Source organism: Salvelinus fontinalis, chromosome 22, assembly GCF_029448725.1.
Source record: "Salvelinus fontinalis isolate EN_2023a chromosome 22, ASM2944872v1, whole genome shotgun sequence".
Lineage (NCBI taxonomy): Eukaryota > Metazoa > Chordata > Actinopteri > Salmoniformes > Salmonidae > Salvelinus > Salvelinus fontinalis.
Genome location: NC_074686.1, coordinates 373,572 through 398,854, shown reverse-complemented (window position 1 = coordinate 398,854; position 25,283 = coordinate 373,572). Strand labels below are relative to the sequence as shown.

Below are 25,283 nucleotides of genomic sequence, written 5' to 3'. Positions count from 1 at the left end.
TGGTCATGGCTCACATCAACACCATCATCCCAGAAACCATAGCCACTACAATTTGCATAACCTTCCAACACATCCAGAGATGACGCAACCTATATTGCACTCCACACTGCCCTTTCCCACCTGGACAAAGGAATGCCTATGTGAGAATGCTGTTCGTTGACTACAGCTCAGCATTCAACACCATAGTGCCCTCAAAGCTCATCACTAAGTTAAGGACCCTGGGACTAAACACCTCCCTCCAACTGGATCCTGGACTTCCTGATGGGCTACATCCAGGTGGTAAGAGTAGGCAACAACATATCAGCCACACTGATCCTCAACGTAGGGGCCCCTCAGGGGTGCATTCTTAGTCCCCTCCTATACTCCCTGTTCACCCATGACTGCGTGGCCACACACAACTCCAACACCATCATTAAGTTCGCCAATGACACAATGAGACCGCCTATAGGGAGGAGGTAAGAGACCTGGCAGTGTGGTGCCAGGACAACAACCTCTCCCTCAATGTGAGCAAGACAAAGAAGCTGATCATAGACTACAGGAAAAGGAGGGCCGAGCACACCCGCATTGACAGGGCTGTAGTGGAGCATGTCGACAGCTTGAAGTTTCTTGGTGTCCACATCATAAACAAACTACTGTTAGGTTCTAAACAAAGTTTAGAGTTTTTACTCAATGGACGACTAGGAAAAACCTCAAACCAAGTTTATTCACGCAATGGGTCAAACATCTGTAAAGACAAAGACATGTTTACACAAGCACATACATTTATACCCTCCTTCCAGGAGTCAACTCCTTGCACATCTAGACAGTTGCTAGTCAAGAACTTAATAGGTTCCTCTCACTGGTCTAGTCAAGGCCCCGCTTCCTCCTAGAACCTCTGTGGAAATGCAAGTATACACTGCCGTTCAAAAAATTTGAGGTCACTTACAAATGTTCTTGTTTTTGAAAGAAAAGCACATTTTTTTGTCAATTAAAATAACATCAAATTGATCATAAATACAGTGTAGACATTGTTAATGTTGTAAATGACTATTGTAGCAGGAAAAGGCTGATTATTAATGAAATATCTACATAGGCGTACAGAGGACGATTATCAGCAACCATCACTCCTGTGTTCCAAAGGCACGTTGTGTTAGCTATTCCAAGTTTATCATTTTTAAAGGCTAATTGATCATTAGAAAACCCTTTTGCAATTATGTTAGGACAACAGTTTTTCAGCTGTGCTAATTAAAGAAGCAATAAAACTGGCCTTCTTTAGACTAGTTGAGTATCTGGAGCATCAGCATTTGTGGGTTCGATTACAGGCTCAAAATGGCCAGAAACAAAGACTTTCTTCTGAAACTCGTCGGTCTATTCTTGTTCTGACGAATGTTGGCTATTCCATGTGATAAATTGGAAAGAAACTGAAGATCTCGTACAACGCTGTGTACTACTACCTTCACAGAACAGAGCAAACTGGCTCTAACCAGAAGAGAAAGAGTGGGAGGCCCCGGTGCACAACTGAGCAAGAGGACAAGTACATTAGAGTGTCTAGTTTGAGAAACAGACGCCTCACAAGTCCTCAACAGGCAGCTTCATTAAATAGTACCCGTCTCAACGTCAATAGTGAAGAAGCGACTCCGCGATGCTGGCCTTCAACAACTTACAGACGCTAGAGGTCGACCGATTATGATTTTTCAACGCCGATACCGATTTATTGGAGGACCAAAAAAAACAGATACCGATTAATCGGCCGATTTTTTTACATTTATTTGTAATAATGACAATTACAACAATACTGAATGAACACTTATTTTAACTTAATATAATACATCAATAAAATAAATTTTGCCTCAAATAAATAATGAAACATGTTCAATTTGGTTTAAATAATGCAAAAAGAAAGTGTTGGAGAAGAAAGTAAAAGTGCAATATGTGCCATGTAATAAAGCTAACGTTTAAGTTCCTTGCTCAGAACATGAGAACATATGACAGCTGGTGGTTCCTTTTAACATGAGTCTTCAATATTCCCAGTTAAGAAGTTTTAGGTTGTAGTTATTATAGGAATTATAGGACTATTTCTCTCTATACCATTTGTATTTCATATACCTTTGACTATTGGATGTTCTTATAGGCACTTTAGTATTGCCAGTGTAACAGTATAGCTACCGTCCCTCTCCTCACCGCTACCTGGGCTCGAACCAGGAACACATCGACAACAGCCACCCTCGAAGCAGCGTTACCCATGTAGAGCAAGGGGAATAACTACTCCAAGTCTCAGAGCGAGTGACGTTTGAAACGCTATTAGCGCGCTAACTAGCTAGCCATTTCACATCGGTTACACCAGCCTAATCTCGGGAGTTGATAGGCTTCAAGCACAGCAAAGAGCTTCTGGCAAAACGCAGGAAAGTGCTGTTTGAATGAATGCTTACGAGCCTGCTGCTGCCTACCACCGCTCAGTCAGACTGCTCTATCAAATCATAGACTTAGCTATAACATAATAACACACAGAAATACGAGCCTTAGGTCATTAATATGGTCGAATCCGGAAACTATCATCTCGAAAACAAGACGTTTATTCTTTCAGTGAAATACGGAACCGTTACGTATTTTATCTAACGGGTGGCATCCATAAGTCTAAATATTGCTGTTACATTGCACAACCTTCAATGTTTTGTCACAATTACGTAAAATTCTGGCATATTAGGCGGCCCAAACTGTTGCATATACACTGACTCTGCGTGCAATAAACGCAAGAGAAGTGACACAATTTCCCCTGGTTAATATTGCCTGCTAACCTGGATTTCTTTTAGCTAAATATGCAAGTTTAAAAATATATACTTCTGTGTATTGATTTTAAGAACGGCATTGATGTTTATGGTTAGGTACACATTCGAGCAACGATAAGCACCGCATCGATTCTATGCAACGCAGTACACGCTAGATAAACTAGTAATATCATCAACCATGTGTAGTTAACTAGTGATTATGATTGATTGATTGTTTTTTATAAGATAAGTTTAATGCTAGCTAGCAACTTACCTTGGTTTCTACTCCATTCGCGTAACAGGCAGGCTCTTCGTGGAGTAAAATGTAATCAGGTGGTTAGAGCGTTGGTTGCAACCTGTAAGGTTGCAAGATTGAATCCCCCGAGCTGACAAGGTAAAAATCTGTCATTCTGCCCCTGAACGAGGCAGTTAACCCACCGTTCCTAGGCCGTCATTGAAAATAAGAATGTGTTCTTAACTGACTTGCCTAGTTAAATAAAGATTAAATAAAGGTGTAAAAAAAATAAAAATACCGATTTACGATTGTTATAAAAACTTGAAATCGGCCCTAATTAAATCGGTAATTCCGATTAAATCGGTCGATCTCTAGCCACGATACCTGATTTATATAGCAAGCCATGGCCACGTGACTCACTGTCTGTAGGAACGATACATTTCATGAGCGGGGTATACCTAATAAACTGGCCACTGAGTGTATAGTGCACTACTTTTGACCAGAGCTCCATTGGCGCAGGTCAAAAGTAGAGAACTATGAAGGGAACAGGAATAGGAGGCCATTTGGGATGGCCATTGACTCGGTGAATAAACAAAAGTATTGTCGACGTTAGCTCTGACCCTGACCGTGTGGTTTACTCCAGGGTGAAGTTTCCCCATAGGTACAGATCTAGGATCTGCTTACCCTCCCCCAATCCTAACCTTAACCATTAGTGGGGGGAAATGCTAAACAGACCCATGATCAGCATCTAGAGGCCACAAACTAACACAGTGTTTGATTTACTCACTTGACCAGCTGGAAGGCCTCAGGGAGCACGTCGGCGAAAGCAGTACGGTAGACAATGGCATTTTTCCTCTTACAGTTCTGAATGACATCGTTGGCGAGGTAGAACAAATTGAGACGGTGAGAAGCCTCAGCTGCCAGGAGAAAGGAGGGAGAGGGAGAATAGTTGAATTGAAAACATAAGTGGTAGAACTGTACAAAAATTGAGCATGACACGTGTTACACACACAAATACCATACAACTTCCTATTTGTCAAGCCTTTCAGTACCCGACACTGACACTACTACAGCAATAGGTTTATATAGGTAACTGACAAAATAAAAGGTAACAGTGTCTTAATAGGGCGTTGGGCCACCACGAGCCACCATAACAGCTTTAATGAGTCTTGTCCTAGATTCTACAAGTGTCTGGAAGTCTATTGGAGGGATGCGACACCATTCTTTCACAATCAATTTTATAATTTGCCGTTTTGTTGATAGTGATGGAAAACATCGTCTCATCCACCACTCCTGAATCTTCCCGTAAGTGTTCAATTGTGTTGAGCTCTAGTGACAGACAGCCCATGGCATATGGTTTCCATCGTTTTCATGCGCATCAAATCATTCAGTGACCACTCGTGCCCTGTGGATGAGGGCATTGTCATCCTGGAAGAGACCACTCCCACCAGGGTAGAAATGCTTCACCATAGGTTGAAGGTGATCACTCAGAATGGCTGCGTATTTTTTGGTGTTGACCTTGTCCTCTAAGGGGTTGAATGGACCTAAACCAAGCACCCCACCTGCTTTCAATATACTTTGTATCCCTCGTTTACTCAAGTGTTTGCTTTATTTTGGTAGTTACGTGTACATTGCCTTCTCGTAACCTAAGGCTAACTTGCCTGCGTTTCGTACAAACTAGGCTACTCTTCATCCTGTCCTGCACTGATTGAAACCATGTTTTAGGTGGTTTAACAGATGCAGGCCGAAAGCCTTGCACCGGGTCCAAGATACCCTGGCCTAGAGCCTGGGCTGTTCCACTTTCAAAGGCTGTGACGCAAAGCTTTACCCAAGGCCAAGTAGGCTCTACATTTAAAAATGATAAAACTATCCCCAATGTCAAACTATCCCCAATCTCTCAATACCTTCAGCAGGTGATGACGGCATCATTGTCACCAATACTGTTATGGTTCTATATAATACCAAGACAAAGCATTTTTTCGAGGGTCCCATTAGCTTTCAAATATCTGCAAGCCATCTCTTCAAAAAATAGTTTTCAAAGATTTCACCTGCGTTCTAAACAAAGCAGCATTTATAATAATTTTTTAATTACTACCTCATCGCTGTACCCCAAACGTACAATTAGCTGTAAGTTCCCTGAGTCGATGAGTACATTTCAAGCACAGATTCAACCACAAAGACCAACCAGGGAGGTTTTCCAATGCCTCGCAAAGAAGGGCACCTATTGGTAGATGGGTAAAAAAAAGACATTGAATATCCCTTTGAGCACGGTGAAGTAAGTTATTAATTACCCTTTGGATAGTGTATAAATGAACCTAGTCACTACAAAGAGACAGGCGTCCTTCCTAACGGAGTTGCCGGAGAAGAAGGAAACCGCTCATAGATTTCACCATGAGACCAATGGTGACTTTAAAACAGAGTTTAATGGCTGTGATAGGAGAAAACTGAGAATGGATCAACAACATTCTAGTTACTCCACAATACTAGCCTAATCGACAGAGTAAAAAGAAGGAAGACTGTACAGGATACAAATATTTTTGCAACAGGCACTAAAGTTCTACTGCAAAAAAAATGTGGTAAAGCAATTAACTCCTGAATACAAAGTGTTATGTTAGGGGAAAATCCAATCCAACACATGAGTACCACACTCCATAATTTCAAGCATAGTGGTGGCTGCATCATGTTATGGGTACGTTAAGAAGTTCTCCTGGACTAAAAAGAAACACAATGGTGCTAAGCACAGGCAAAATCCTAGATCAAAACTTGGTTCAGTCTGCTTTCCACCAGACACTTGGAGATTAATTCACCTTTCAGCATGACAATAACCTAAACCACACGGCCAAATCTACACTGGAGTTGCTTACCAAGACAGTTAATGTTCCTGAGTGGCCTAGTTACAGTTTTGACTTAAATCTACATGAAAATCTTTGGCAAGACCTGGGGGAAAAAATACATGTTTTCACTTTGTCATTATGGGGTAATGTGTGTCGATGGGTGAGAGGAAAACATATATTTAATATATTTTTAATTCAGGCTGTAACAACAAAATGTGGAATAAGTCAAGGCAGTGTTTCCTCTGCATTCATTTAAGTGTGGCGATGCGCAACGGCAGACAATCATTACTGCCACACCAAAAAAAGCATCCTATTTCTTCCAAACATAGTTTTCCAAATAAAGTTCTGTAACTAGCACATTCGCTTTTCTTGGGTAAATATATCATCTGTCTGGGTTCAACACAGTTCTGAAGGTTATTTAGCTCTGTGAGTTGTGGCAGGCAACTCAAGAAACACAGCGTGCCAGTGACCAGTGCTCGATACAGACGCTCTGCGGCGCGAAACACAATTCACTTGGATCGCTTCAGAATGCACCTACGCGAAAAACGGCACGCCAGGAACCAGCAGGCAATACAGAAGCCCTGCAGAGCGTAACACAATTCACATGAATCACCTGAGTGCTTCTGCGAGAGAAACTGCAAGAAAGGTAGGTTAGCCAACTAGTTAACTACACAAGCTAGCTATAACCTAAAACTCTACTATCATTTAGATCTATAATATTGCTTCCACAATTGTAACAACAATTAGCCACCCCAAATCCACAACTATTTTTTTATTTCACCTTTATTTAACCAGGTAGGCCAGTTGAGAACAAGTTCTCATTTACAACTGCAACCTGGCCAAGATAAAGCAAAGCAGTGCGACAAAAACAACAACACAGAGTTACACAAACGTACAGTCAATGACACCATAGAAAATAACAATAGAAAAATCTGTGTGCAAGTGTAGAATAGTAGGGATGTAGGCAATAAATTGGCCATAGACGCAAAATAATTACAATTTAGCATTAATACTGGAGTGATAGATGTGCAGATGATTATGTGCAAGTAGAGATACTGGGATGCAAAAGAGCAAGTGGGTAAGTAATAATAAGGGGATGAGGTAGTTGGGTGTGCTATTTAAAGATACAGCGATCAGTAAGCTGCTCTGACAGCTGATGCTTAAAGTTAGAGAGGGAGATAAGTCTCCAACTTCAGTGATTTTTGCAATTTGTTCAAGTCATTGGCAGCAGAGAACTGGAAGGAAAGGCAGCCAAAGGAAGTGTTGGCTTTGGGGATGACCAGTGCAATATACCTGCTGGAGCGCGTGCTTGGGTGTTGCTATGGTGACCAGTGAGCTGAGATAAGGCCGCGGATTTACATAGCAAAGATTTATAGATGACCTGGAACCAGTGGGTTTGGCGACGGATATGTAGTGAGGGCCAGCCAACAAGAGCACACAGGTCACAGTGGTGGGTAGTATATGAGGCTTTGGTGACAAAACGGATGGCACCGTGATAGCCTGCATCCAGTTTGCTGAGTAGTGTGTTGGGGGCTATTTTGTAAATGACATCGCCGAAGTCAAGGATCGGTAGGATAGTCAGTTTTACGAGGGTGTGTTTTAGAGGTCGACCGATTAATCGGAATGGCCGATTAATCGCGGTCGATTTCAAGTTTTCATAACAATCGGAAATCGGTATTTTTGGGCGCCGATGTCGATTTAAAAAAATAATAATAATTAAAAAAAAATGTTTTACACCTTTATTTAATCTTTATTTAACTAGGCAAGTCAGTTAAGAACACATTCTTATTTTCAATGACGGCCTAGGAACGAGGCAGAACGACAGATTTTTAACCTTGTCAGCTCGGGGGATCCAATCTTGCATGGATTACAATGCACTCCACGAGGAGCCTGCCTGTGCCGCGAATGCAGTAAGCTAAGGTAAGTTGCTAGCTAGCATTAAACTTATCTTGTAAAAAACAATCAATCAATGACTGTCATTGCTCCAATGTGTACTCAACCATAAACATCAATGCCTTTCTTAAAATCAATACACAAGTATATATTTTTTAAACCTGCATATTTAGCTAAATTAAATCCAGGTTAGCAATATTAACCAGGTGAAATTGTGTCATTTCTCTTGCATTCTTTGCACGCAGAGTCAGGGTATATGCAACAGTTTGGGCCGCTTGGCTCTTTGCGAACTAATTTGCCAGAATTTTACGTAATTATGACAACATTGAAGGTTGTGCAATGTAACAGGAATATTTAGACTTATGGATGCCACCCGTTAGATAAAATACGGAACGGAATAAACGTTTTGTTTGAGGTGATATTTTCCGGATTAGTCAAAGGTATATGGTTAGAGAGAAATAGTCGACGCGTTATAATTCCTGTAATAACTTGCGGCTGAACTTGACAGGGGTTCCTTCGTTATTTTACCGTTCATGTCTTCCATAGAGAATGTCTTGATCTACTTCAAATAAGGTCTGTGTTTCGTGCAGGCTTAAACCGCCTCGACGTTTTGATACCCGTGTAACTCTCACTAGGATAAGGAAACGTTTGTCAACATATTTTCATAAATCCACTTTTTTTTTAAAATCTTCGCTTATATTTAGCCAATATTGATCAGAGTTACCTTGTCCTATGGATATCTACACAGTTATAAAATTGGCAAGGTGGTGTAAGCCTACGCGAAACACAGACCTTATTTTAAGTGAATCTAAAAAATATCCTATGGAATAAATGAAGGAACCGCTTTTCAGATTTTGCTAGGCGTCATGGAACACATTCCATGACGCCTATGACTCGCACTTTGGTCGTCAATTCTTACCATGCCCATTATTAAAAAAGGATTTCCTGCATATAGAGATGACAGTTTTTGTTTTCAACATTCATCACAGGTAACTTAAACTCTATTTTTATTCAAACAGTTGAGAGTATTTGTCTCCTAAGCAGACTCTTCAGTATCATTGTCACTTCAGAGCTGTGTGTGTGTGTGTGTGTGTGTATTTATGTATTATATTAAGTTAAAATAAAAGTGTTCATTCAGTATTGTTGCAGTTGTCATTATTACAAAAATGTGTGTGTGTATGATATATATAATTTTTTTTTTAAATAAAATCGGCCGATTAATCGATATCTGCTTTTTTTGTTCTCCAATAATCGGTATCGGTGTTGAAAAATCATAATCGGTCGACCTCTAGTTTGGACCATGGAAATCGCAATGTAATCACAGTTTTGAATCGCAATATATATATATAGAATTGTAATACATATCGTATCGGCACCTAAGTATTGTGATAATATCATATCATGAGGTCCCTGGCAATTCCCAGCCCTATTAGCCACTATGACATCAACATTGTTATTCTCATAGAGATCCTATAGGTCATTTTCAATAAAAAGTCACAATAAGGTGCAGTGTGTTCGATTTGCCTGCTGGGGGCAAGGACACCCCCAGCTTCGCTAAAACCATTGACAACTGCATGCCATTTAAGGGATTGTTAAATAGATGTTAACTATGAAAAGCCAACTGACATTTACTCCTGAGGTGCTGACCTGTTGCACCCTCTACAACCACTGTGACTATTATTATTTGACCCTGCTGGTCATCTATGAACATCTTGGCCATGTTCTGTTATAATCTTCACTCGGCAGAGCCAAAAGAGGACTGGCCACCCCTTGAGAGCCTGGTTCCTCTCCAGGTTTCTTCCTCGGTTTTGACCTTTCTTGGGAGTTTTTCCTAGCTACCGTGCTTCTACATCTGCATTGCTTGCTGTTTGTGGTTTTAGGCTGGGTTTCTGTATAGCACTTTGTGACATTGGCTGATGTAAAATGGGCTTTATAAATACATTTGATTGATTTATTGTAATATCACCTCTTGAAGAGAATAGTCAGAACTACACATTTCTGATTATTCCATGCAAAACAATTGCGCACATTTATCTCTATCAGAGTTATACAGCAGGTAACCGCATGCTTTTCATGATCAGTAAACATCAATTGATCATGTACTTTCAGATACGTTAGAGTAGCCTTACGATATCTCTCAATATTGGCAACCATTAATTGGATATTTGAGTGACATAAAATAAAACTATACCTGACAAGTATGAGTGGTTTAGGTTCATTTCCCCGTCCCTTGTGGGGTTTGCCTGTCAAGCAGCAGAAGCATTTGCCGATGCACTGTTAGCTGATAATGTTTCCTTTGCAAGATACCGGTAGAAACTTTGTACAGTTGGCTAAACATAGTGGTAAGTAGACCTAACATACTTTTTTCTCCAACCAACGTAGGCCTGCCTACCTAGCAAAGTTAGCTAACATTATCCCCTTTTCAACAGTGTTTAATCACGATTGCTGCTGACAGACATGATAGGCTACATTGATTCATGGACCACGTCAAATTGGCTAACTAGCTAACAACTGATCACGTCAATATGGCTAGCTAGTTAACAAGCTAACTTTCAGGGGATAAACAGGGTACAAAACCTTAAACACCCTCCTAGTATTGATTCACCCATTGAATGGAACACATACACAATCCATGTCTCAATTGTCTCAAGGCTTAAAAACCCTTCTTTAACCTGTCTCCTCCCCTTTGTCTCCACTGATTGAAGTGGATTTAACAAGTGACATCAATAATGGATCATAGGTTTCACCTGGATTCACCTGGTCAGTCAGTCATGGAAAGAACAGGTGTTCTTAATGTTTTGTAACACACAGTGTTTAGTGGTAATGACAGTAGTCATACTGACAACTTTACCGATGTCAAGCTTTCCAAAAGCCTAATCTCTGATGAAGCAAGCTAAATGACACGTTTGCTTAACTAGATCATGTCTGTGGGTTTTCACTCATGCCTTGTACTTGATTGATGAATTAAGGTCACTAATTAGTAAAGAACTCCCCACACTTGGTTGTCTAGGGCTTAATTGAAAGGAAAAAACAAAAACCTGCCAACACTAGGCCCTCCATGGAATGAGTTTGACACCCCTGCACTATAACATCACCAACACAGTTGTTCGAAAGTCATATATAGGCTAAAGACGTAGGCAGTTAACCACCATTAGCCTACATAATAAAGACAGTTATTCTGATGTCACACCATAAAAGGCAGACACTAACTCTAAAGAAGGTTTCAGGCCTACATTGGGCAAGTTCGTTTGCATGGCCCAATTTGTACATTTTAGATCATCAGTCCTTAAGTGAAATCTTCACCCACCCGGGGAAATGGGCCATGAAAAACAAACTTGCCCTTAAGGCTAGAGGTCGACCGATTAATCGGAATGGCCGATTAATTAGGGCCGATTTCAAGTTTTCATAACAATCGGTAATCGGCATTTTTGGACACCGATTGTAGCCGATTACATTGCACTCCACGAGGAGACTGCGTGGCAGGCTGACTACTTGTTACGCGAGTGCAGCAAGAAGCCAAGGTAAGTTGCTAGCTAGCATTAAACTTATCTTATAAAAAACAATCAATCTTAACATAATCACTAGTTAACTGCACATGGTTGATGATATTACTAGTTTATCTAGCTTGTCCTCCGTTGCATATAATCGATGCGGTGCCTGATAATTTCTCTTTGAATCACAGCCTACTTTGCCAAACGGGTGATGATTTGAGCGCATTCGCAAAAAAAGCACTGTCGTTGCACTAATGTGTACCTAACCATAAACATCAATGCCTTTCTTTAAAATCAATACACAAGTATATATTTTTAAACCTGCATATTTAGTTAATATTGCCTGCTAACATGAATTTCTTTTAATAGGAAAATTGTGTCACTTCTCTTGCGTTCCGTGCAAGCAGAGTCAGGGTATATGCAGCAGTTTGGGCTGCCTGGCTCGTTGCGAAATGTGTGAAGACCATTTCTTCCTAACAAAGACCGTAATTAATTTGCCAGAATTGTACATAATTATGACATAACATTAAAGGTTGTGCAATGTAACAGCAATATTTAGACTTAGGGGTGCCACCAGTTAGATAAAATACAGAACAGTTCCGTATTTCACTGAAAGAATAAACGTTTGTTTTCGGATTTGACCATATTAATACAAGCCCTAAGGCTTGTATTTCTTTGTGTTATTTTGTTATAATTAAGTCTATGATTTGATATTTGATAGAGCAGTCTGACTGAGTGGTGGTAAGGCTTGTAAGCATTCATTCAAACCGCACTTTCGTGCATTTGCCAGCAGCTCTCTGTGCTTCAAGTATTGAACTGTTTATGACTTCAAGCCTATCAACTCCTGAGATTAGGCTGGTGTAACCGATGTGAAATGGCTAGCTGTAACGTCCTGACCAGAGTTCTTATGTGTTTTGCTTGTTTAGTGTTGGTCAGGACGTGAGCTGGGTGGGAATTCTATGTTGTGTGTCTAGTTTGTCTGTTTCTGTGTTCAGCCTAATATGGTTCTCAATCAAAGACAGCTGGCAATCGTTGTCCCTGATTGAGAATCATATATAGGTGGCTTGTTTTGTGTTGGGGATTGTGGGTGGTTGTTTCCTGTCTTTGTGTTTTGTCTGCACCAGCTAGGACTGTGACGGTTAGTTTGTTTTGTCATTTTGTATAGTGTCTTGTTTTGTGTTAATTAAATCATGGAAAATTACCACGCTGCACATTGGTCCTCAGATCCTTCTCGCCTCTCCTCGTCTGAGGAGGAGGACGACTTAGACTGCCGTTACACTAGCTAGTTAGCAGGGTCGGTGCGCGCTAATAGCGTTTCAATCGGTGACGTCACTCGCTCTGAGACTTGAAGTAGTTGTTCCCCTTGCTCTGCAAGGGCCGCGGCTTTTGTGGAGCGATGTGTAACGGTGCTTTGAGGGTGGCTGTTGTCGATGTGTCCCTGGTTCGAGCACAGGTAGGGGCGAGGAGAGGGACGGAAGCTGTACTGTTACACTGGCAATACTATAGTGCCTATAAGAACATCCAATAGTCAAAGGTATATGAAATACTAATGGTAGAGAGAGAAATAGTCCTATAATTCCTATAACTACTACCTAAAACTTCTTACCTGGGAATATTCAAGACTCCTGTTAATAGGAACCACCAGCTTTCATATGTTCTGAGCAAGGAACATAAACGTTAGCTTTTTTACATGGCACATATTGCACTTTTACTTTCTTCTCCAACACTTTCTTTTTGCATTATTTAAACCAAATTGAACATGTTTCATTATTTATTTGAGAATAAATAGATTTTATTGATGTATTATATTAAGTTAAAATAAGTGTTCATTCAGTATTGTTGTAATTTTCATTATTACAAAATATACATATATATAAAAATCGGCATCGGCTTTTTTCGGTCCTCCAATAATCGGTATCGGCGTAGAAAAATCAAAATCGGTCGACCTCTACTTAAGGCCTACATCATACCATTTTTAAGCATATCCTACATCAGCTGCTGGTGCGTAAAGGCAGGGGCTCACACTAGCAAACAGTCATGGTTTTCTGAAAAACTCAAGAGAGCTCCGCCTCCAAAGCAACCACTTGTTCCTAAACTAGGTCTGTAAAGGCATCATGTAAATGGACCCATTCACCAAGCTGCATGGCAATACACCTTTACACATCTCAGCTGTTGCTTGGCCCTTCAGTGTAGGCTATGGATGATCACTCAGCGTAATAAAAGCCCATCACTGTCGATTGAGGTTCCATCAGCATTTGTTTTACGACAACGTACACAGAATAAGCATAATTAGGCTATTACACAGCAATGAAAGTCACATCTGACACTGCAAACACAGGGCCTGCCACCTGACTGAAAATTCAATCATTGAATTTCAGTGATACTTGAATACAGTGCATGTGTAGTGCTGTTCTGTACATGAATAGAAGTCATATAAGCATTGACAGAGATACAGTAATGTGGACGAATAGGAAGCATAATGACCCAACCCATCCATTGGATGCTTCACAACCAACAACATGTTTCAATATTATCAGGTATGTCATTGTTTTTTCTCCCCCAGCCTTTCACTCTCACTCCCCGCTCTCTTTCACCACAAATCACTGAATTTCCCACTCACAGAAAATTACCTTAAAAACGGCAATCTGCAGTTGTTACATCCATTTTGTGACTTAGAAATTCATGATATGTAGGTCTACCCATTGACTCTGGAAGAATATAACCTATAACCTATATAAGCTCCAGTGTTTATAAATGTAAACAAACACTATACATCTTCAAAACATACAGTACCAGTCAAAGGTTCGGACACGCCTACTCATTCAAGGGTTTTTTCTAATTTTTACTATTTTCTACATTGTAGAATAATAGTGAAGATAGCACAACTATGAAATAACACAAATGGAATCATGTATTAACCAAAAAAGTGTTAAACAAATCCAAATATATTTTAGATTTGACATTCTTCAAAGTAGCCACCCTTTGCCTTGATGACAGCTTTGCACACTCTTCGCATTCTCTCAACCAGCTCCATGAGGTAGTCACCTGGAATGCATTTCAATTAACAGGTGTGCATTGTAAAAAGATAATTTGTGGAATTTATTTCCTTCTTAATGTGTTTGAGCCAATCAGTTGTGTTGTGACAGGGTAGAGGGGTATACAGAAGATAGCCCTGTTTGGTAAAAGAGCAAGCCCATATTATGGCAAGAACAGCTCAAATAAGCAAAGAGAAACGACAGTCCATCTTGCTGTTGCTAGCTAATTTGTCCTGGGATATAAACATTGGGTTGTTATTTTACCTGAAATAGACAAAGTCCTTTACTCCGACAATTAATAAACAGATGAGAAAGGAATTCGGTTTACCGTTATGTCATCTCTCCTCCTTCCTCAGGCTTCTTTTTTACTTCTTTGGACTTTATATGGCGGTTCGCAACCAACTTTACGGTGTTACCAACTTTATTACCACAACCGACTGGGAGTGTGGACGTCAGTCCATTTTTCAATCACCCACGTGGGTATATGCTTCAAAAAACCAATGAGGAGATGGGAGAGGTGGACTTGCAGCCCGTTGAGCGTCACAAATAGTACCAATTTCTATTTTAGCGCATGGCCACGCAGACGCTCGCTGAGGCGCACGAGCAGTTTGGTTGCAATGATTGAATAACATGTATGTGTACATTTATGTTGCAACGCTCCCACACGCGACGCAAGCGGTGTGGTCAGCATGTAAGGGCTATTTGACCAAGAAGAAGAGTGATGGAGTGCTGCATCAGATGATCTGGCCTCCACAATCACCCAACCTCAACCCAATTGAGATGGTTTGGGGATGAGTTGGACCGCAGAGTGAAGGAAAAGCAGCCAACAAGTGCTCAGCATATGTGGGAACTCCTTCAAGACTGTTGGAAAAGCATTATTCATGAAGCTGGTTTAGAGAATGCCAAGAGTGTTTAAAGCTGTCATAAAGGCAAAGTGTGGCTACTTTGAAGAATCTGAAATATAATATATATTTTGATTTATTTAATACTTTTTTGGTTACTACATGATGCCATATGTGTTATTTCATAGTTTCGATGTCTTCCCTATTATTCTACAATGTAGAAAATAAAGAAAAACCCTTGAGTATGCGTGTACAAACTTTTGACTGGTACTGTAGTTGAAACAATAATTTTGATATCATAGATGGTGAGTCCTTGCATCCTTAGCTTTGTCTATGCATTTGATAGTGGTTACATTTCTCCAGCCCCATCTCTCAGCTTTTTCCCGAAACATAAGCGTGGAGATCGCTTTGTTATTGTTTCAACTGCTGTTTGCCACTTTAAGGACTAAAACATGAGCAGCATCAAACCGTAATTTACAGTTAGGCATACTTTAGCAGTACTACAACAACACAGCACATATTGAAATGATCAACATGGACTACCAAAGCTCATTACCAAAATGCAGAGGAAAGCATATAGAATACCACAGTATGAGTCACAATACCCATATAACCTAGCGGTTAAACAGAAAAATGTTTCCAATCATTTTTTCACCATTAATTTTTTCCCATAGGGGATTTTAGAATCACTTCAAATAAAGGCTATGTTTCGTGTAGGCTTACACTAGCGTGACGTTTTGATAACCAAGTAAATCTCTCTAGGACAAGGTGACTTTTATCAATATATTTGCCTGTATTTACCCCCGAAAAAAAGTCACCGCTAATTAGCTGCTAATGTGGCTATCATAAAGAACTCCAAATGCCATGATATGGACAAGACTGCCGAATCGAGGCAAAGCTAAGTATCTCTCGATTAACTATCTAATGCTAGCTAAATGTAGTTAGTAATGAATAAGTTGGCTAAATTTCTTTAAATGTACCTGTTAACAAAGGTGCCAGCTAGAGATGAGGTGCAGGAGCTTGCAGGGATTTGTAGTTTTGCATTATGTCTACTTTGATGTCAGTTAGCTATTCAAATTAGAGAGTAAATAGAGAAGAATATATTGGCCAAAGTCACCTTGTCCGAGAGATTTACATGGTTATCAAAACGTTACGCCAGGGTAAGCCTACACGAAACACAGTCCTTATTTTAAGTGTTTCTAAAAAATCCCCTATGGGAAAAATGAATGGTGATAAGAACGATTGGAACCATTTCCCTGTTTGACCGCTAAGTTTTATGATACCTCCACTGTAGGGCTTTATAGCAGCAGCACAGCGTTTTTCAGTTTCTGGGAGAACACAATACATCCAGGCATCTTCAATTATCGGCAATAATAATTGCTTGTACCATACACAAGCATTATACACTCCCTATAGGCCTACAACAACTGAAGCTCCCAAAATGAGAGGTTAGCCTACTCATGTCTGCTCCTCACACATTACTATGTTTAGTGTGTAATAACTACTATGTAGTAAACAGTAAGTTACAGTAGCAATAACATCAATGACGTTAACTAGTGTTTGACTTGTTACGTTACCACTTAGCCTAGCTACATGTTTATAAAAGTTACTAAGTAACTAGCTCGAGAAATGGCTAACATGTATCTTGATTATTTTACTGTTTTGGACACATCTTCTAATTCAAACTGATGATTGTGATTCTAATTTCATCCCATCAAGACCGCTAAGAACAGAGAAAGGTAGCCATCCATCCAGACAAAAACCAGGGATGGCAATGACTTCAAGGAATGTGATAGTCTGAACAGGAGAACCTATTCCAGGGTAGAATTTATAGCGAACAGCTTTGCACTAACGTTACATCTATGCGGAGAATATTCGTTCACTAAAGCCATTGTTTGTCAACAACTGACCAGATACGTTGTAACAAACATTTGCTAGTTAGATGTCAACCGCTTGTAGTGACAGAATTGTCTTGCTGAGACTCCAAATCCTAGCTAGCAAGGCAGCATTTACCTAGCTTGCTAAGAAGCTCCAGGGTACTACTTTGCGCACACCCGCGTTAACTACCGTTACCTAACAAACTGGCTTTTGTTTCACATGACATCCCTGTCTTGTGCACCAATGTCACGAACACACACCTGTTATTCTAGCTAACTAGATGAGATGGTTTCAACAATCGGTAACCATAGCTACATATGTTAATATAAGTTGCTAGCTAACAGTTATCTAGCTAAAGTTGGCTAAGCTAGCCAGGCAAACCAGCTAACGTTAGCTAGTTAAAATTAGCAACTCACATTTCCTCAACCATTTCATCCAGTAACGCACGATAAGACTGTGGTATTTCTTGTTCTCGATACACCAATTTGATAGTCCTTGAATTGATTCCATTGTGTTCGACACTCCTTGAAAACGTCGATCCAAAGTTGACTCTAGGGCCGCAGGCGAACCACGACCGTGGCCGCTTGACGCGCCAGATCCTGCAGCCATTTTCCAGGCCTTGAACTGACAAGCTAGCTGGTTCTTGCCTGTCGCGCGTTGTGATCAACCTAGTCAAGAGTGCACTTGTGCGGTATGGTGCCGCGCTGGGTGTACACATTAGTAAATTGCTATTGTTTTAACAGTATTACTCAGTTATTACTGTATTTGCTAACGATTACGTATATTATGTCATTGGTTTTATTTCAACAACTTGTGCAACAAAGGAATGTATTATTATAGAGTTGGTTGGTCGTTACTAGAAAAGTCATTCAAAACAGACGATTTAATGTGAATGTAGCGCCACTATGTGGCTAAATAGCTGCAGCTCAGCATGGCCTGTCACTAAAATCATGCATCTTTCTTTCTTTCCCTTTACATTCCAAGATCACTTTCTTAACTCCCTTTCCTCCTATCCTAGCTCCATTTCCTTCTTTCCTATCTTCCTTTCCTCCTTTAAAAAAATGGCTTTCTTTCTTTCCTAGCATACTTTCCTTGATCCCTTTTCTTCCTTTCCTCCCATCCTTTGCTTTCCTAACTCCCTTCCCACCTATCCTTTCCTAACTGCCTTTGACTTCTTCCATTCCTAGCTTCCTTTCCTCTTTTCCTAGCTATTTTCCTCTTTTCCTAGTATTTTGTTTTCATGTTATAATCTTGTGTTCATTTATTTTCAAGAGGACCACGATGGAAATTAAAGTTTTTGTGTCATCCTCGATGATTTTAAAGGTATTGTACTGTATCCAGTACAGTGTGGTTGTATTGTGTTTAAAATCAAATCAAAAAGTTAGGAAAGGAAAGGGAGCTAGCAAAGGAGGAAAGGTAAAGGAGATGGAAAATGAGGTAAGAAAAGGGAGCTCGAAAATTAGGAGGAAAATGAGCTAGATGGAAAGGAAAGATGGAAAGGGGGCTAGGAGAAGAGCAAAGGAGGTAAGGGAGCTACGAACGGAACAACATTTATAAAGGAAAAGGGGTCTAGGAAATGAAAAAAGGGAGTTAGGAAAGGAAAGAAGACAATTGACTAGGAAAGGAAGCTAGGAAAAGAGGAAAGGAAAGGAGAAAAGGGAGTTAGGAAAGGAGGAATTGAAAATCAGAAAGGAGCTAGGAAAAGAAAGGAGGAAATTGAGCTAGGAAGGGAAAGGAGGAAAGGGAACTAGGAAAGGAGATAGTATAGGTAATAGTATAAATTTTTTGTGAAAGGCCACTTTTGGTGACAGGCCATGCTATAGGACTGCAGCTGGATACTTAAGCAATAAGGCCCGAAGGTGTGGTATATGGCCAATACCACGGCTAAGGGCTGTTATTATGCAAGACGCAACGCAAAGTGCCGGGATACAGCCCTTAGCCATGGTAAATTGGCCATATACCACAAGCTCCTAAGGTGACTTATTGCTATTATCAACTGGTTACCAACATAATTAGAACAATAAAAATAAATGTTTTGACATATTCGTGGTATACCACAGCTTCCAGCCAATCAGCATTCAGGGCTCTAACCAAGTGGGTTATAATATATATTTGCTCAGGCTTTAAAGGGCATATCCACAGTTGAAACAATATACCGTATACAGTGGTTGTATACATTTATAATGTTTACAAACATTGGAGTCAAACAAGCTTATATTTTAGGTTCCGATGGGAGTGTGACAATTGAACAAAGCCCATGAGGCATTTAAAAGTTATATTGTTCAAGAATCAATGGGGTATACATCATTAATTTATCAATTCTAAATTAATTGTAGCATCTGCAGATTGCCCCTTTAATCCATTGTTAGGATGAGTAGAGGTGGCTGACGTCTTCATCTGAAAAAAGTACGAGTACAGGTGACTGCCAGCTTGACATCAGTCACCTGTACTCATCCTAACAATGGAATAAATCTTGAGCAAATAAGAAATTAATCTCTGCCTTTTTTGTTGAGTGCGCCAACTCATTTCTGCCTCGAATCACCGGTAGTCCTTTTGGACGTTTTTCTTGGTAAGCCATTTTGTTGGATTTTTGTCATGGTTGTCGAGCACCCCTTCTTTTCTTGCTGTAGCCTGGAGGCCTTCATGAATTCTCATGTCACAGGGCCACAGTCATTCAATCATTTGAATTTATGTGGCAGATTTCAAGTTCTGATTAACAAAAACATGACTTTATTTTAGCAAAAAGGGTACAATTTATCAAAAACAATTTAGGTCTGAAACAATTATATATAAAATATTAAGCACAAGTACATTGTGTATAACCAAAACACTATTATATTATGCCCAACCAAAAAATGTAATGGAGGGTGTTGGGAAGAGTTGGGAAGAGCGGAGGCAAAGGAAATGGATTGAATCAAGGAAGACAACATTAAACAGCAAAATATCCTTCTCAGCCCAACCATTTGTCCTCTTGATAAACAGAGAAAATGTGCAAAACATAGGATCTACATACACCAAAACCATGAAATTAGAATATTCCCTCACGGGAAAAATAAAAATAAACAACTCCCCAATGGGCTGTTTAAACAGTTTTTAGGAAGGGTTGTGCATTGCCTCAACACAGTAACCTGTATTTACTAATGCAGTGATCTCTCTGTTGTCCTCTACCTGGGCCTTTCCTTGGCATGAACAATAACACATACTACCAGTATGGTAACGCACCCCCAAGCCATAAGACTGCTAAATAGTCAATTAATGACACCCAAAAAATCTGCACTGACTATCTTACACTGACTGACCCTACGCACTCACTAGACTATACGTACAAACACTGACATTCCCATACAAAACCCACACACATTCACAAAATGTTGATTTGATTTTGATCATGATGTTTCGGTTGTCCTGTATTAGGCTTAACTGTTGTCGTTAAAAGAAAATCTTTAAGTCAGTAGATCAAATCAGTACCCAGCTATTCTTGGTTTCCCCCCTATCCCCATCTAGATAGTTACAGCTCAAGAGACTCTCTGAAAGTGGCCAGGGATAGAGTCATTCAACATGAATGATAATTGCTAAGCAAAAACATTGTGGTTCAAATACCCAATGGCCTAATGACAGGTTTTTACGTATTTTCTCCCAATCCAATAGAAACACTTCTAGAAGATTCCAAATTATTTGTGTTTTGCGTCGTCACAATAGTAACATTTATAAGGTACAAATTCATTTGTTATCAAATGTAAAATATTAATGTGCAAAATAGTTTTGGCAATGACTTATTCGTCAAAATTATTTTCTTTTCACACCATAGAAAACTGACAAACGTATCAAAAAAATAAAGGACAAATGTATTCTATCAAATAAATCAATGAAATTAGAAAGCATTAAGCCAATGAATATGCTCTAGTCCACACCCAGGATTTTCAAGCAGACCTATTTTATGAGTAATACCTTAAATCTAACACAGTTGTTATTTCTCCTCTCGTAGTTCTTAGTGGTTGCTGTCATTCCAGTTGCATGCTACTGGGTTTGTTAGTATTCACACTGAGGTGGATTTAGTCAATAGTTACATTAAACTGTGGCTAACAGACTCGGCAGAGTGTGTAATAAAAGCAATGGTTTTGTTGCCACTGGTTGGCAGAGGTTTAGTGGCAGTTATATCAGCTGCCTTTTTCACTGTTCCCTGTGCTGGAGCCGCTGAAGGCTTAACAGGTTCTTGTAATGTTTTTCATTGTATTGTCAATGTTTTATGCTTCATTACTATTGATAACTTTATCATAACTAACTGAGTTTATGTTAGGTTAAAAGGTATTCCATAAATCTTGAGCTATGTTACTTTCTTTTATATTTCTGCATAGTGTATTTCATGTGATTGTATTTGTGTTGATAATTCTGAAATACAAAAATTATCTTCTTTCAAATCAGTAATCAGTATAAAAAAATAAAAATTGAAAAATTAAACCACTGCTTTATCACATCAACCATAAAAAAATATTCCCAGGTACATTTCAATTAAAAAATAATAACTCTCCAACACTGACAAAAAATTGTCAAACGGTGCAATGACTTCCGAGTTCAGTTTTATATCCTCTACTCCGGCTCTTGTTTCATGGACCTCAGTAATATGGGGATAGACTGACCCCTCCTTTGGGTTTCCACTGATGCAATATCTGTCTCTGTCTTCACTGTGCCAGGCCTGCCGTGGCACCTCTGTGGCTGATGTCCATGGAGGGAGAGCTGATGTGAGTGAAACACCAGGAGGGTTGAGGAGACACGGCTGTCTTGTGTGGCTGGGCTACCACATGCTGAGCAAGGTGACATTTCAAGCCTCTTATTTCCCTTTCTTCTCTTGCTGACAGTCAGACATGACGGGTTATAGGTGTCTCTGCTCAACGGGCAAGAGTCTTGTGAGGTCATTTCCTGGTAGTTGTCCTCGCGCTGCAGGCGCTTGCAACTGGGTGCGGCGGCACTGGGGAAGTCAGAGTCCAACCAGCTAAGCTTGCGCTTCTGATGGAGCAAGAGTGAAGAAAAACAAATGAGATACAAGTCTTACATATTATAGATTGTGTGAGAATCATTATGACAATGATATATTAAACAGCGATAACTAGAGCAGTAAGAGACCCACCTTGACTGGCATGCACAGCTGATTTTGGTGCCATCGTGGCGGAAGACTGGGTGTGGGTTTCTGGGTGGCAGCGACAGGGGTCACGTGGGGGAACCACATCTTCAGCATCATCTCTACCTGCAGGAGGGTGCGGAGGAATTTCTCTCTGTGGAAAGAGTACTGTCATTAAAAACATTTTACGACATGAAACATTTAAAGTCAATTTGTAACTACACCATAAATTACCGTTTGCTAGACATACACAAGATGGTTTGGTTTGCTTACCCCATTTCAGGTTTCTGAAGAATACCCAGGATCCTCTGGAGTCTGTCGATGGCAACGCTCGACTGGAAACTGCTAAGTCCTCTCTCAAATCTCCCCGTCTTGAGTCCATTCAGAAGCTCCAACAGGGGTCTGATAAACCTTCGCAGCTCTGAACACTAGGAGAGAAGGGAAACAGAAAACATATTTATCCACTGTCTGATAATGTCTCTGGATGCAAAAATCAGTAACTCAGTATTTTCAAATCAGTCAAAGCAGTCTTTAAACAACAAAACTCACTTTCTGAGCGAAGGCCAGGTCTCCTTGCATGGTCTCCTCTGTGCTTCCCTTTGTGCTTAACGCAGCACTGCCAGGGGAAGCCACCATGGATGGGTAGGTGGTGGTGTGAGGAAAGCATTTTGCTTGTCCACTCCCAGCCATGGACCAGTGTAACCTAGGGGCTGCCTCGCCACCCCCAGCCAGGGAGAAGGGTACTGAGCAGGTCTTGCCACCCCCTGAGCTATCTCCCTCACTTTCGGAGTTGAAGACATCAATGTCTGCCTCGTCCTCAGTCACGTCGCTCTCGCTGAGGAGGAAGCTGGGGGTGGAGGAGCGGGAATCATAGGTCGGCCATTTGGTGGACATGCTCAACAAATGCATCCCTAGAGAAAGAGAGAGATCAGTCACAAGGAATATCAGAAATACCTCAGAGTAACTGATGTAGAGTTAACGCTGACCTAGGCATTATAACAAGTGCTGTATGTAGAAAACCCCCCTTTAACAAAATTGCAGTCATATCTATCACAATTTAAATTAAAACTATGAATACAAAACAATAACAATGCAAATTTGGGGTTTTCACATCATGCTCCAGAAAACTAGTAGGTGTGTCCCCTAATAAATATTCAAGAAGGAATGCTGTTAGTCACTGATCTTGGTATAAACTCCACCAGCTGTTGCTTTGTTATACATGTGAACATGTGCTGTGTGGGGGTGTGACGTACAAGGTCATGTGGAGTTTGACTGTATGGCTGTAGGATTTTGTCAGCTATTAGTTACATTTCAAACATCTGATAACTGTAACATCAAACTAACTGATTATCCTAAAATAAATTGACAGAGGCTGCATTATACGCTACATTGTTTCACGCATTACAAAGTTGTGTATGTTCATTGAATGCTTCTCATAAACTCGCTATGCTTTTACGTTCAATTTTAGTCTATACTGTATGAAGCGCATATATATATATATATATATATATATATATATAGATAACATACATAGAAACAACTGTAAAGACATGAACTGATTCCAGGTTTGAGGCGTTAGCCAAGATGGAAGGTTCAGACTAGAGCAGGGAAAGCTGATCCCGAACCAGCGCATACTTAAGGCACAACCAATAATGATTGGACTTTTGGCTTAAATATTGTAACCAAGAGTGCAGGTTTGAAAGTTCAAAGCTAGTTAAAATTGATATGGGGAAGCAAATATGTATAGAAAAACATAAAAAGTTACAGTAGTCTATAGCCTATGATATATATATTACCTTTTAGGATGAAGACGATGCGAAGACAATTCAATAAAACAGTCAAATGTATAACTAGTTGAATAACCGGTATTCCTTCTCCAATTGCAATTGTAGGAAGATCTTATTCAAACACCAATGACAAACACTGATGTTGATGGCGCGCTATAGTTGTAGAGTCCTCTGTTCTCAACGTCTCAGTACTGTTTACTCCTTTCCCTCGTTTTAGATTCCGTTTACCTTTCAAAGTCCTCAGTACAGCGAGTGGTAACATGTGAATCCCTACCATGCGCTACACGTGCTGAACTGTGTGCTCGGCCGTGGTTGGTTAGCAGATGGTACACAGCGCTCTCATTGCTTGAGAATATAACCACTCAGTGACTACATAAATACTGATTGGCCAGTAACTGTTACTTGTCATGCCTCTCTCACTGTCACGTGTGAGACGTGTGGAGAGCTGTGGCTGTATACTACAGTAGTCAACAAGGAAAAACACGAGGCAGTAATGACACCGGTTATACAGTGTGGCTGAGGTGTCTTGTCCTGCATTATCGTAATCTAGGTGCTAACGGTTTCGACCCCACGTGGAGAACACCGGACAACAACTGATGTCATCAACTTGGATCAGCCTGATGCACCAAAGATATATGTATACTGGGACAATTCATAACTGGATTATGGTAGAGTTCTAGGCTGAGACCAACTACTTGACAGTAAATAAAATGTTGTTCTAGTGGGGTAGGCATGCATATTCTGCATTTGTCCAAAACTGCCATGCAAGTATTGCTCCCCAAAATGTATAATTTTGTGCATCTTTGTTAATTAGTGTAGATAAATTATTCCCTATAATTGCCATTTATTGATATTTTTGTATGATCCAACCATTCCTAAAACATGTATCATTTGATCTATAAATTAGCAGGCCTAATTAATCAAGCATTTACATTTTCATTGGGAGGTCCTTCTCCAATGTTCTTACAAAGTGTTTAGGAACATATTCAATCTCTCCATATCCCAGTCTGGTGTCCCCACTTGCTTCAAGATGTCAATCATTGTTCCTGTACCCAAGAAAGGGAAGGGAACTGAACAAGATGACTATCGCACATGGGTTATACAGTGTGGCTGACGTTGCTTCCAGAGGCAGTTTGGAACTCGTAGTGAGTGTTGCAACTGAGGTCAGACAATTTTTACACGCAACGCGCTTCAGCACTCGGCGGGCCTGTTCTGTGAGCTTGTGTGGCCTACCACTTCGCGGCTGAGCCCTTGTTGCTCCTAGACATTTCCACTTCACAATAACAGCACTTGGAAAGGTGGCACGTTGAAAGTCACTCTTCAGCTCTTCAGTACGGGTCATTCTACTGCCAATGTTTGTCTATGAAGATTGCATGGCTGTGTGCTCAATTTTATACACCTGTCAGCAACGGGTGTGGCTGAAATAGC

At 40.3% G+C, this 25,283-nt stretch overlaps 2 protein-coding genes across 15 annotated transcripts in view; both read right to left on the bottom strand.

Moving 5' to 3' along the window:
* The window catches only part of LOC129819503 (regulation of nuclear pre-mRNA domain-containing protein 2-like), a 50,318-nt gene extending 32,511 nt beyond the window's left edge, over positions 1 to 17,807 (bottom strand). For all 14 annotated transcript variants that reach the window (XR_008754084.1, XR_008754088.1, XR_008754091.1 and 11 more), the window contains exons 1-2: positions 17,369 to 17,807; positions 3,767 to 3,896 (exon numbers count right to left, since the gene is read on the bottom strand). Coding sequence is in view for 1 of the 14 variants with exons in the window: in XM_055875819.1 (XP_055731794.1) it covers positions 3,767 to 3,896; positions 17,369 to 17,561 (323 nt within the window). In the remaining 13 variants the exon portion in view is untranslated. The remainder of the gene's footprint in view (positions 1 to 3,766; positions 3,897 to 17,368) is intronic.
* A 1,852-nt stretch (positions 17,808 to 19,659) lies between these two features.
* LOC129819506 (uncharacterized) lies at positions 19,660 to 24,118 on the bottom strand. The gene is made up of 5 exons (XM_055875826.1): positions 23,865 to 24,118; positions 22,618 to 22,979; positions 22,342 to 22,496; positions 22,078 to 22,222; positions 19,660 to 21,956 (listed from the first exon to the last, which is right to left on the bottom strand). Exons 2-5 carry the CDS (start codon positions 22,975 to 22,977, stop codon positions 21,540 to 21,542), a joined length of 1,077 nt encoding a protein of 358 aa, XP_055731801.1. The 5' UTR covers positions 22,978 to 22,979; positions 23,865 to 24,118; the 3' UTR covers positions 19,660 to 21,539.
* Positions 24,119 to 25,283: the final 1,165 nt, after the last annotated feature.

Coding starts and splice junctions, on each gene's coding strand:
- LOC129819506 (XM_055875826.1), bottom strand. CDS start 22,977: ATGCATTTGTTGAGCATGTCCACCAAATGGCCGACCTATGATTCCCGC. Junction 22,223..22,341: donor CTTCAGAAACCTGAAATGGG/GTAAGCAAACCA, acceptor CTCTTTCCACAG/AGAGAAATTCCTCCGCACCC. Junction 21,957..22,077: donor AGCTGTGCATGCCAGTCAAG/GTGGGTCTCTTA, acceptor TTGCTCCATCAG/AAGCGCAAGCTTAGCTGGTT.